This window comes from Taudactylus pleione, unplaced genomic scaffold, assembly GCF_031769625.1.
Source record: "Taudactylus pleione unplaced genomic scaffold, aTauple2 ptg000729l, whole genome shotgun sequence".
Classification (NCBI taxonomy): Eukaryota; Metazoa; Chordata; class Amphibia; order Anura; family Myobatrachidae; genus Taudactylus; species Taudactylus pleione.
The window spans coordinates 964,892-977,642 of NW_028285131.1; the positions used below are offsets into that span (position 1 = coordinate 964,892).

Here is a 12,751-nt window from a genome sequence, read left to right on the forward strand (position 1 = left end):
ATGGGTCATGTATCATGTGTTGGTTGTTGTCTGTCTCTCACACAGTCAGGATTGTGTGAGAGACAGTATATATATATATTTACTTTAGCTGACGTACCCAGTTTTGCCCTGGTAGGCCTTAGATATTTTCATTACCTTCATACCATCTTAACTTAACTTATAAAGTTGTAAAGGAGCATGCTAGTATCAAGATTAAGTGCGGTCAACCTTCAAGACAAACTCTAACAGTTGCCCAGCCGCCTCCAGTTCGCATAAACCACCATAAATAAAGGGTTGGGACATGTCAAGGAGGTCCTCAGTGGAGTTGGTGGAGTTGTCTCCCTTTCTGGCGTGGGACATGATGGAGAGTTCCGCCTACTTTAGTTGTCTACCACGTGCCTCACAATTAGTACACGCACCTCCCTAGCCATTAGCTGGGTGTCATACATGAGATAGTAGAGGGAGCGGCACAAGCAGGCTCCGTCTCCTGTGATGGGGACCACCTCCCATTTAACATTCAAAAATTCAACTGCCATATTCGAGAAAATCAAAAAATCCAAATACAAAGCAAGCACAGTATGCAAATGGTAAAAAAATCCTTAGTCAAAGTGCTAAGTCCTTAGCAGTGGCTGCTCCAGAGGTGGGACAGCAGCCCAGTCCAATATTCAAAGAGGGAAGCCACACCAACTGCCACTCCAAATACCGCCAATACATCACTGGCAGTTTGTAGGTCAAAGGGTTTAGGCAGGGCATTGATGAGTCAGTCAGTCAGGATACTGCACAGGGGGAGGAACATTTTACCCTTTTTCACCCCCTTAGGAGTCGAATTTTGGAAAATCCCTTCCTAGTTAGTGCTTAGGACATGGAAAGAATATACTCTCCGAATTACATGTTTCCAGGTCTAGGGGTTTGGGGGGTTTTGTTGATGCTTCAGTGAGTCATGTATATATTAGTGCTCAATAAATGGAACTCATTATTTAATATTTTTTAGTTTTAACAGGTAGTTCATGGATAGCATTCAGATTAAAACTTACTGTAGCTAGATGCCAGTGGTCTCTGCTCAGTCATTTGGAAAAATTGAAAACACTTGTGCACACTCTAGAAAAGTGAAAGTGATTTATAATTTCTTCATAAATATAATATGCTCATTTAAAATATATATATATATATGTATATACTAATCCAGGACAGGAATCTGGCACTCAAAATAACTGATGTTATCTTACCCCGTTGCCTTCCGACCAGAACACACAGTCAGTGTGACACATGTAGCAAGCATACGGCACTCAGGGCTTTTTCCAAAAAAGACAGTAAACAAGCTGTATTCAGTCTAGTCGACATTTCAATGCAGGAGGCATTTTCATCAGGACACAAAGATATGCAAAAGACACTGACCTTAAATAGGTGCTCCCCATCACCACAGTTCCGTGTGGTTCCTGTTCACTTCCAGCTAGAGACACGCTGGAAGGCACATAATTATGACGTCACCAAAAGTGCACCCATCACCAAGACAACAGATATACAACCACGGACACAATCCAGTACATGGTCATATAGTATGCAACAATACTGTAACTGAGCTGAAAAAGTGACATAAGGCACAATAATATAGGCAATGAACGCAAACATGCATTAAATATTACAACACAAGAAAAAAATGAATTAATAAAACATAAAGCTTCACAGAATGCAATGACTGCAAAAATGATTAGAAAAAAAACTGAAAGCTGTTGGTTTCATTCAGCCCCTTAAGGGTCAGACTGTCCAACAAAAAGATTCATTCGGCCTCCCTTTGAAGGAGGAGTCTGGATCTATTACCACCTCTCAAAGGAGGCGGAACATGATCAATGATCATATGTCGCATAGCAGTCAGCGAATGACCTAACCGGGCAAAAAGTTTGGCCAGGGGTTGTTCACCAGTCCCGGAGAGAATGGCAGCAGGGATCGAAGATCGGTGCATAGCCATTCTCTCCTTGAACTGGCGATCCGTCTTGCCAACATAATACTTGCCACACGGGTAGACAAGTGCATAAACCAGAAATCTACTCGTGCAGCTGACCCGGTGACGAATTTTGAATGGCTTGGCAGAATATGGATGTTTAATGGTGTCACCGGTGAGCATGTACCCACAGGTGACACAACCTGCACGTTTAAAACAACCATTCTTAAGAGGTCCCAATAGATTTTTAGAAACTGGGTTACCCAAAGCTGACACATCCGTATGGACAATCATATCACGAATGTTTCTCCCACGTGAGTAGCACGTCAATATTTGTTTATCATATAACATATGTAAATCTTTGTCACTGCTGACTAAGGGCCAATTCTGCTTAATGGCTTTACGAGCTTTGGGACCGGCTGTGCTAAATTGGTTAGGCCATGTGATTTTATTCTCGAGTTTTTTAAATTTTTTCGCCATCAATGTATGTGAACGGGGAATGGAGGGGACCTTTTCTTTAATGCTTAACAATGTATTCATTTTATATCCTCTCTCAGCGAACTTATTAATCATAACAGACATTTTCTCATGCATGTCACTGTCGTTGCTACAAATTCTACGAATATATACATTTATATGTGCATATACATATCATTTTTTTTTAAATCCTCTTTATGTCGGATGAACCCCACCATGGGGGGGGGCTATGTGCACTTTTGCTATGGGGCCCCAAAGAGCTACTTATGCCCCTGATACCGCAGGTAGGTGCACGGCATAGCATCGCCTTGGGCAGCCATTATTCCTACAGCCAGGCTGCCCCATATGCTTTTGGGTACTTTTAAAGGCATCATAATCAATTTCCAGCCAGAAGAATGGTGTTTAGAAGCTCAAATTGACTGTCTCTCCTTTTCTATTCATTTGGGAATTTGAAGTTCGATTTTGAGTTCGATTTACATTTGATTGCAAATTGAATGCCAGTAAATTAAGGGATCTTATATTTGATGTTTTGCCTTTATTAATTTTTTCATTAAATCCGAGTTCTGTTCGATTTGACGTTCGATTTTGGCTTTAGTAAATCTCCAATATCAAAATTGAATGGAAATCAAACCAAAATCGAATGGCAAATCGAACAGAATCCAAAATTGATCTATGGTAAATATACCCCCAGGACAGGAGTAAAGCTGCACATTTTTTCTCAAGTAAATCTGCAGTATATGGCTTGTTACTTGTGTGTATGAGGACAGGGACAGTGTTGATTTCAAGATTATCTGTCCAAAAATACACTGCTGTGTCTGAGCTGCACCCCAAGAAGACCTCTTTGTTTTAGTGTTTCCTGTTATAAAAAAATATATATATTGCAAAAAAAAAAATTTTCTCCTTTTGTCTAAAAAAATCCCCTGTAGTATTTTCTAATTCAATAAAAAAAAATATGGTATATTTATTTCAATAAGTGTGTGTTGACTGTTGAGCTGTTGAGATGCAGAGTATATTGTTGTCAATTTGTGCAGTGGTACCCACCCCATCATCTGCACCCCAAACAATTCTCGCTAAGGAAACCAGGGCCTGATTCAGAGCCGCTTGTAAGCGGCCGCTCGTTCGCTATGAGAGATGTTCGCACAACTGCGCATGCGTATGGGTCGTAATGCGCATGCGCAAACCATTCATTGCGGTCGGAAATCGTGCGCTCGCAAAACAGCGAGGGGCTGCTAATTTGAGTGACAGAATGTACCGTTTGAGGGTGGTAACGGGACGGTGCTTGAAAACGGGGGAGTGGAGATCCGAACGCAGGCGTGCCTAACGGTAAAAAGGGCGTTTAATGGGAGTGCATAATTAGTAAAGGACCGTCATCGACCACGTCACTTGGTTGTTTTTTAGCCTGAACTGCTCGCAGTGATAGTGGTAGGAAAAACCTACCACAAGCACTGCGAGCAGTTCAGATGCCTTTCGATGTACCCGATTAATCAAATAAATACCGGAGATGACGTGTGATGCGGACGGCAAAGGGGCGTCTTTACAAAATAGCGAGCGCATTTTTCGTTCGCTCGCTCAGACATAGAGGCGTCAACAAACCGCAATGAGCGAGCGCTCAATTTAAATAGCCGGCCCCTTTTTTGGAACAACCGTCCGCAAATAGTGTCCGGCTCTGAATCAGGCCCCCTGTTCCTAGTGTGTGACACAATTGCCAGTGTTGGTGCAAAGGAATTTGTAAAACATTGCATACTGTGTTTTATAGTGTCAGCTACTGTGTGCAGTAGTATCCCCACATCCTCTGCTCCCCAAAATCAATTCTCAAGTGGGAAAAGAAAAACCTTTTTATTTTGCTGGTGTCAAAAATACTCTTTTAATAAAAATGCATGATAAAGGTAACAGTCCGTCCGTTCCCTAAGTTGAACAACAGCAGGTTCACTTTAAAGGTGCATACACACACAACGATTTTTTGAACGATTATCGATAACGATATCGTTTATCGTTCAATCGTTGAAAAAAATCGTTCACTTTCTGAGTTAAAACGATGAACGATTATCGTTCATGCGCGTTCACATTTGTAGTTTGTAGTTCAGTCAGGCTGACCAACTCAACGATTTCCAGTAAGGGAATATGCAAAAATCTTTGTAGTTCAAAAAAATCGTACATTATATTTAGTAAATGAACGATTTTAGTAAACGATTTTCGTTCATTTTTCCCTTGAAACAATGAACGAAAATCGTTTACTAAAATCTTTCATGTGTATGCAGCTTAACAAACAAACAGGAGCAACGTCACACACAGCACAGTGGCTGGTTTGTGTGCAGTGTGTGAGTGTGCAAGTGCAGTGTGTGAGTGTGCAAGTGCAGTGTGTGTGACAAACAAAACACACACATGAAGGTGGGCTAATGGTATTTTTACTTTCTTCCCACAAATACAGCCCGCAATCCCACCCCCTTTCCCTCCACTCTTCTATGTGAAATGGCGTCCGATCACAAGGGAGGGACTTTCATATGCAATCCAAAACATGCGAGATCTAAGGCTTGGAAAATTACATTTTGCCTCATTCTGGGATCCAAACTTGGCCGGAAGACCTGAGCCGGTACTCGGATACACTCAGGTCCCCTCAGTACAGGTGTGTTTGATTAATGAGAAAACCAAACCACTCGTCTCTGCTTTAAAGGTGCTTAGGTCTCTGGTAAGCTGTCCCTATAAAATAACACTGTCAGCAGCAGACATGCTTGGTGTACTGCCCTGTGCCCAGAGACTCTTCCTCAGAGATGCCTATCCCTCCAGTTTGGTGTAACTATTTACTTTAGTTAGGGTCCTCAGCCAACAGACTATGCCCTTTTGTGTTAACCTATTGCAACAGTCACTTGTATAGTTTAACCCCCAGTATTGCTACCCCTCAGTGCAACTGTGATAAGACCCACCCAGGAGCCCACTTTACCTTCAGATACTTCACAGGTTGGTAACACCCTTTACAGAGAGGCAAGTTCCCCATCAAAACTTGGACATGAAATGGACCCCAATCTCAGATAATGAATACAACCTTGGCTGGAAAGTGCACTTTTATTATTACAGGAATGGACCATGATTCAATACTTTCAGGAAAGTAAGAGAATAGTTCAGGAAATACACATGTAAGTGCAACTGTTGAATTAAACACAAATAAGTAATTGTTACTTTTATACTAAAATACATGTATCACCATTTATATAACACTCTAACATCTAACATATATATAACTATTTCTAGATAATCTATACAGTACAATTCTAATACCTATCACAAAATAAAATAACCTTATTACTGTGTATTATACTGCAGTATAAATAATTTTTACACTTTACAAAGTTCCCCAAGGGGGAAAATTCCAAATTACGATCTCGGTGGTGCACTGAGTTGGTTGCTCCCCTTAGTTCGGCAATATTTTTGGGATTATGTTTAATTAGGGCATTTTACAATAGCTGATGTAAACTTGATGTTAAATGCAATGATGATGCGCCTCCAAAGGGATTATGCAGCTCCTTGCTAATTGTTGGCCTGGGTAGAAAATTACAATTTGCCTTTGTGTTACCAGTCTGGGCAGGGGGCCAAATGTGGCCAGGTGTAACCAAAGAATTGTGCAAATGTAGTTAGCTTTCTCTTTTGCTGACTATCCCTTGCTGGAATTCACCCCGGTCTGAACTATATTTAGTTGGTTAGTTGATCCTGTGTTCAAGGTGAGGTTAGGGTCCAGTCTCACCTGTATTTTATAAGTCCTAGGGGTAAATTTACTAAGATTCGTGTTGGTCTTGGGAGAGTTTAGGCATTTTTTTCAACTCGCAAATTTACTAAAGGCAACCTCAGGTGAGATTTCTCTCTTTTCACTGATAAACTCGGCTGAGATTGCAAACTTGAATAAACTGACCATCGTCCAAACTCTGATACTTTTCATGAAAAAGATACAACTCGGGCATTTACCAAGATTTGACATTACAATCTCGGGTGTAATTGTAGCAAATTCGCAGCTAAATTGGAGTTTCATATAGACCACCTCCTGAGCGGGTTGGGTATGAAATCCCAGCTGTCTGGCTGCCGCTGGTCAGAATACCCGACAGCGACATTCCGACACCCAGAATCCCGACACCCATAGGGAAGATAGGTAAGTGTTTTTCTAACCCCTAACCCCCTCCCCTAGTGCCTAAACCTAACCCCCTCCCCTAGTGCCTTAAACTAACCTCCCCCTTTCCGCACCATAAACCTAACACCCCCTCCCTGGTGCCTAAACCTAACCTCCCCCTCCACACACCCTAACCCTCCCTCCCTGGTGCCTAAGCCTAAACCTCCCCCTAGTGCCTTCCCTAACACCGCACCCTAACCCTAACTACTCCCTAACACCCTGATACTTACCTTCGGGATGCCGGCAGTTGGGATACTGGTGACGGGATCCCGACCTGTCAGGATTTCGGCATCGGTATACAGACCGTCGGATTGCACGCCGGGATGCCGACTACATTCCCTCCTGAGCTGCAAGTTTGGCAGAAACATACACAGATTAGTGTGATTTGTGTATGTTTCTGCATGGAAACACTATCCAAAGGGTTAATATGAAAAAAATGAAGTAAGGTCCCCTCCAAAAAAGCATAACCAGCCCCGGACTGCTCAGCCAGTCCTGGTTCCTAAAAATACAGGGTAAAAAACGAGTAGGGTTACCCAGTATTTTAGGAACCAGCACCCAGCACCCAGCCTGTCCTGGTTTTAAAAATAGGGGGGGAATAAAATGCGTAGGGGTCACCCTATTTTTAAAACCAGCACAAGGCTCAAATCCAGCTGGGGTGTAATGCCACAGCCAGGGGACCCTTTCACCGAGTCTCCCCAGCCAAAGCATTATCACCCCAAGCTAGTCAGCTGAAGCCAGGGATGTCAGGAGAGGTGGAGACAGGTACAAATGGTCGACAGGGTCAAATGGATGACATGAAAATGGTCGACACATGATATATTATTATTTATTTAGGGTTAGGGTTAGGTTAAGGGTAAAGGTGCGTACACACAGGACGATCTGTACCACCAACGACATGAAAGATATCTTTCAAAGATATCTTTCAGTGAGTCATCCTGCCACATCTCTGAACATGCAAAGTTGACGATACCGTCTAGATTGGCCTGCATGCACGGACGATCATAGATATCGCTATCGTTCATGCGGGAACGAGCATCGTTGGTCTTACTGCATAAAAAATGAACGATATGAACGATATATCATTAAACGATATTGTTATCGTTCATATCGTAACAATATATATGTCCGTGTGTACGCACCTAAAGGAACTTACCAGAAGGTTAGGGTTAGGCACTTACCCCAATGGTTAGGGTTAGGCCCCAGGGGTGAAGGTTAGGATTAGGCAATAGAGGGGACGGTTAGGGTCAGGCACCTACCAGATGGTTAGGGTTAGGCACCAGGAGGGAGGGTTAGGGTTAGGCACCAAGGGGAGGGTTATGGTTAGGCTTAGGGTGAAGATTAGGGCTAAAAAAAAAAAAGTATTGACCATTTCTGTGTCGACCTTTTGACTCTGTCAACCTTCTTACACGTTGTCATTTAGTGTGTTGACCTTTTGTCCCAGTCGCCCTATTGACTGTCCAAAATCTGGTTTTTACCTACACACTGTCGACCTTTTCACTGTCTATCTGCTAGTCCACACCCGTTATATTTATAGGAGGAGAGCTGTGAGAAGCCGTGACATGCGGTGAGGTCAATGACTGGGAAGGCACACATGTATAAAAACATGGTATTTATATCAAGACTCTGGACAGGGCTGGCTCCAGGGGTCGGAACACCCTGTGCCGGCTCTCCAGTGTGCCATATGGGGGCGTGGCCTAATTACCATAGGTCACGCCCCATGTGACGTTATTAGGAGGCGTGCCCGCCTCCAAATAATGTCAGGCTGGGGGGAGCCTCACTAGCGCAGCATCCAGAGTCTCCGGGGTCCGGCACTGCCGCACTGCTGCGGTGGTGGGTGTCCCCAACCTCCCGATTTAACCACCCGCGGGCCACTTTGGCCCATGGGTGGAACAGCGGGACAGTACTGAACTGCTGAAATCGGGATGTTGGGGAGGGGTGCACCCTCTATGGGCGACCGCACAGGTCGAACACCCCTAGAGCCGGCCCCGACTCTGGAGCATGACAGGGAGTATGAGAGGGAAGGGAGTATTATAGGGGAGGCCCTGCCTCCCCTGACTGCACGTTCCTGGTGAGAAGTAGGGCTGGTAATGTCAATGATGGTTGATGACAGTGGGCAGTATTCAATTGTTTTAGCGTGACCGATCTCACGTCTAACGTGACGGGAGATCGCGGGGCGCTATTCAATTGATGCTGATCTTTGCATCGATCGTGACCAAAGAGGTCGGGTTTAGCCACGTAAAACGGCTATACCCGACCAAAAGTGCTGGGCAGCCAAACAGGTCACATTTCGTGCATTTCAGCTCGCACCCCCCAGGGGGTGCAAGCTGAAATGCCGGCGCCGGCAGCTGATCGCGCCCGACAGGAGCAACAATTGAATAGCTCCGTCAGGTGTGAAGGGGAGTTGAAACAATTGAATTCCACTCAGTGTGTGCAGGGAGTTACTAAGCTCACCACTCCCGCAACCAGCTACACACCTGGAGTCTCTGCTTCGGATCTGTAGCGAGGGCTCAGCTGCTGACAAGCACCGAAGCTCCTCCCCTGCTGGTTGACGGACGTCTCTCCCTCATTTTTGTCACCACCTTTCCACTGTCGGCTGCCCTTCTCTCACTCTCTGGTGGCCACTCAGTGCTGCTTGAACAGAGCACCGCCTCCTGGACGCAAAACCCTTCAGCTCACTTACTAAGCAGTGTTAGGAGATAGAGTGAAAAGTGATAAGGTGCCAGTCAATCAGCTTCCAACTGCCATCTCACAGGCTGTGTTTGAAAAATGACATTTAGGAGCTGATTGGCTGGCACCTTTTTATCACTTTTCACTCTGTCTCCTAACACTGCTTAGTAAATAGACCCCTTAGACTGCCTCGTCTGTCCCGGGCCCAAATCGTCGCACCGTCTCTGCAGAGCTGCCTGCTGTCACCATTCCGCACCTCTCTCCAGGCACTGGCCGCACACCAACTGCCTCTTTTCAATTTCCTTGTTTACACATACTGGCTCCACTAGCTGCCAGCGCGTGTTAGCAAACAGGGACCACACGAGCTGTCAATAGGGTGCATCTCTATAGTAATACACATGGCAGGGTATCACACTACTGTAGCCAATAGACAGCAAGAGCAGACACCTATCAGAGGTCTGCCAGTGTCTGAGTTACAGGTTGCTCTCACTTGACAACAAACTATGGGCATCTATTGACCTCTTGAGACAGCATCTGAAGGGCCAAAAAAATGTTGACTGCAGTGGAGGGCTGCAGTCAAGGAAAACATTGCGGGTGGGTACAGTTCCATACCCGGGTACACCGTTCCAAGTATTTTTCACTGCCTTCCTACACATTGACTCTTAACAGCAAGTTTGTTACTGGCATTTGGAGAGTAGCCATTATCACAGTTCAGTGACGGAGTTATTATACTATCCGTATGGGATTAGAGGTTACTCCATCACATTTATGCTTGTATAGCTCAGTCAACTTATACTCAGTGGCATAGGAACCTCTGCAATAGCCAGATGGGCTTTCTCCAAATGCCAGTATTCAGATCTGTGAGCAAGCGCCCAACAGCACTGGTCTGATGAGCGACACATTCACTCCTCTAACCAGGACTTAGCCTGTCTATATTGCCGTCAGCAGCTGAGCAGTGATTGGCTGATTCATCCGCTCCAGACTTGGCGCCTGTTCACGGATCCAAATACCGCCATTTGGAGAAAGTCTTTCATTCACACTCCAAAATCCGCAAAACTGTATGCAAATTTTCTACTGTTACATATTTAGGGAGATATTGGTGGTCATAGTGTAGGAGTATATTTGCCGATCTTTCTGTTAGCCCTCCCCCCTCCAGGACGTGGCATGGATTAAGGATGGCCATGGTGGGTTCTTGACGTGGCATTGGGGAAGGAGCGGGGACATGACCACACAATCGGTTCATCTTGGCCCTCCCCTGCGACACAATGCTGAGATTACTAGCACTGTGAAGAAAGGGGCCACGATGACGCCATTCATTGCAAATCGCATCATCGCCCCCCCTTGCTTGGAGGTGGGTGTGTAGGTGGTGTACATGCCCACATGGCACTGGCCACACCCACACAGCACTGACCCCACCCACACAGCACTGGTCACACCCACACAGCACTGGTCACACCTCCACTTCTCACACTAACCCCTTGATTAATTTAGTACTAAGAATAAATATACATGAATCTTCCTTTATAACCAAATGATCCTTCACAGCAGACATACAGTAGACAACCTATAACTCACTGACAGTTGCGAACTACAGCAGTTCCTGAAAACCAGCTGTAGAAGTTGCCTTCCTCTGCATTACATAATGTTGAGTCACTGTTCCAGCTGTATACAGATGTGTCCTCACTGCAGTATTGCCAGACAGCCCCTCTTGACGCTCTTGGTCCCGCGAGACTCTGCTAGCGCCGGGCGTGTTTTATGGGTCTTTTTTGCTGAAAATGCGCCTAATTCGCAATGCGATGTGACTAGGATGCACCAGGAGCTGATTAATTAATGTACAAATATATATATCTGTGTGCAGCTGAGACTGTAACCAGAACTTCGTGTGGAAAAAAATCTGTGGCCGCTGCATCATAGCACTTCATATGCTGATCGAGAGACATACACGCAGATATACAAGCGTCACATATCAAATGACTCCTGGTGCGTCCTAGTTAGCTAGCAGGGTTACACGGGACCTGGCAGCTCACTCACGCCAGGTATATCTGCTGCATGATGTATTGAGGTAAGATGAGCAAGGACACATTTGTAAATACGGAATTCTAAGTACTACCCCTCCCTTAGTTGATACATACTGTACTGTAGTTTATTACAGGTGAATATTTGGACTTTTTTTTTTGTAATGCTACTGCACCTTGAAAATTTTTTAGAAATCTAAGATTGATGACCACATTGCATTCTTCATGATCTCATTATCCTGCCATTGAAGCACATTAGTCATAACAATATTCATCAGCTTTGAGATTCAGCCGGTATTTCTAAAGCCTTCTACGCAATACAATAACAGAAAAGTGACAAGTTACAAATGCACAGCACAGCACAAGCCTAATCCCAACCTCGGCATGCAATTCCACACTTGGACGCTAGATGTCTCCTTAGACATTTAGTTAAAAAGCACTTCTACTAAATGCTTGGCAACTGCAGGTCTCTCATTGGTTTATTGGGATGGTGATGCCACAGGGTAGCCCCTTTTAAGAGAAAAGAGCTTAGAACACTACAACAGCTCTGTCTGCACATCCCTCAGTGTAAAAAGGCAGTGGAGACCTAAGGACTGTCATCTCAGAGGCATCATGAGTGAGGTAAGTCCTTATTGTCACATAGGAAAGATGTTCTGCATTCTGCTGAGATGCAATGGCTGTTACAGAAGTCAGTGTTACCTATAGGCTGGAGTCAGTGTTACCTATAGACTGGAGTCAGTGTTACCTATAGGCTGAAGTCAGTGTTAATGTACCTATAGGCTGGAGTCAGTGTTACCTATAGGCTGGAGTCAGTGTTACTGTACCTATAGGTTGGAGTCAGTGTTACCTATAGTCTGGAGTCAATGTATAGACTGGAGTCAGTGTCACCTATAGGCTGGAGTCAGTGTTACCTATAGGCTGGAGTCAGTGTTACCTATAGGCTGAAGTCAGTGTTAATGTACCTATAGGCTGGAGTCAGTGTTACCTATAGGCTGGAGTCAGTGTTACTGTACCTATAGGTTGGAGTCAGTGTTACCTACAGTCTGGAGTCAATGTTACCTATAGACTGGAGTCAGTGTTACCTATAGGCTGGAGTCAGTGTTACCTATAGACTGGAGTCAGTGTTACCTATAGGCTGAAGTCAGTGTTACTGTACCTATAGACTGGAGTCAGTGTTACCTATAGGCTGAAGTCAGTGTTACCTATAGGCTGAAGTCAGTGTTACCGATAGACTGGAGTCAGTGTTACCTATAGGCTTGAGTCAGTGTTACCTATAGGCTGGAGTCAGTGTTACTGTACCTATAGACTGGAGTCAGTGTTATCTATAGGCTGGAGTCAGTGTTATCTATAGGCTGGAGTCAGTGTTACCTATAGACTGGAGTCAGTGTTACCTATAGACTGGAATCAGTGTTACCTATAGGCTGGAATCAGTGTTACCTATAGGCTGGAATCAGTGTTACCTATAGGCTGGAGTCAGAAACTAGCAGACAGGCAATCACCTATGTTCATGTGGGAAATACA

General features: G+C 44.7%; 1 protein-coding gene across 1 annotated transcript in view; it reads left to right on the plus strand.

The window, feature by feature from the left end:
* The first annotated feature begins 11,753 nt into the window (after positions 1-11,753).
* The window catches only part of PCP4 (Purkinje cell protein 4), a 138,445-nt gene continuing 137,447 nt past the window's right edge, over positions 11,754-12,751 (plus strand). Inside the window, exon 1 of the mRNA XM_088456950.1 lies at positions 11,754-11,851. Coding sequence (XP_088313076.1) covers positions 11,843-11,851 — 9 coding nt within the window. The 5' untranslated portion in view covers positions 11,754-11,842. The remainder of the gene's footprint in view (positions 11,852-12,751) is intronic.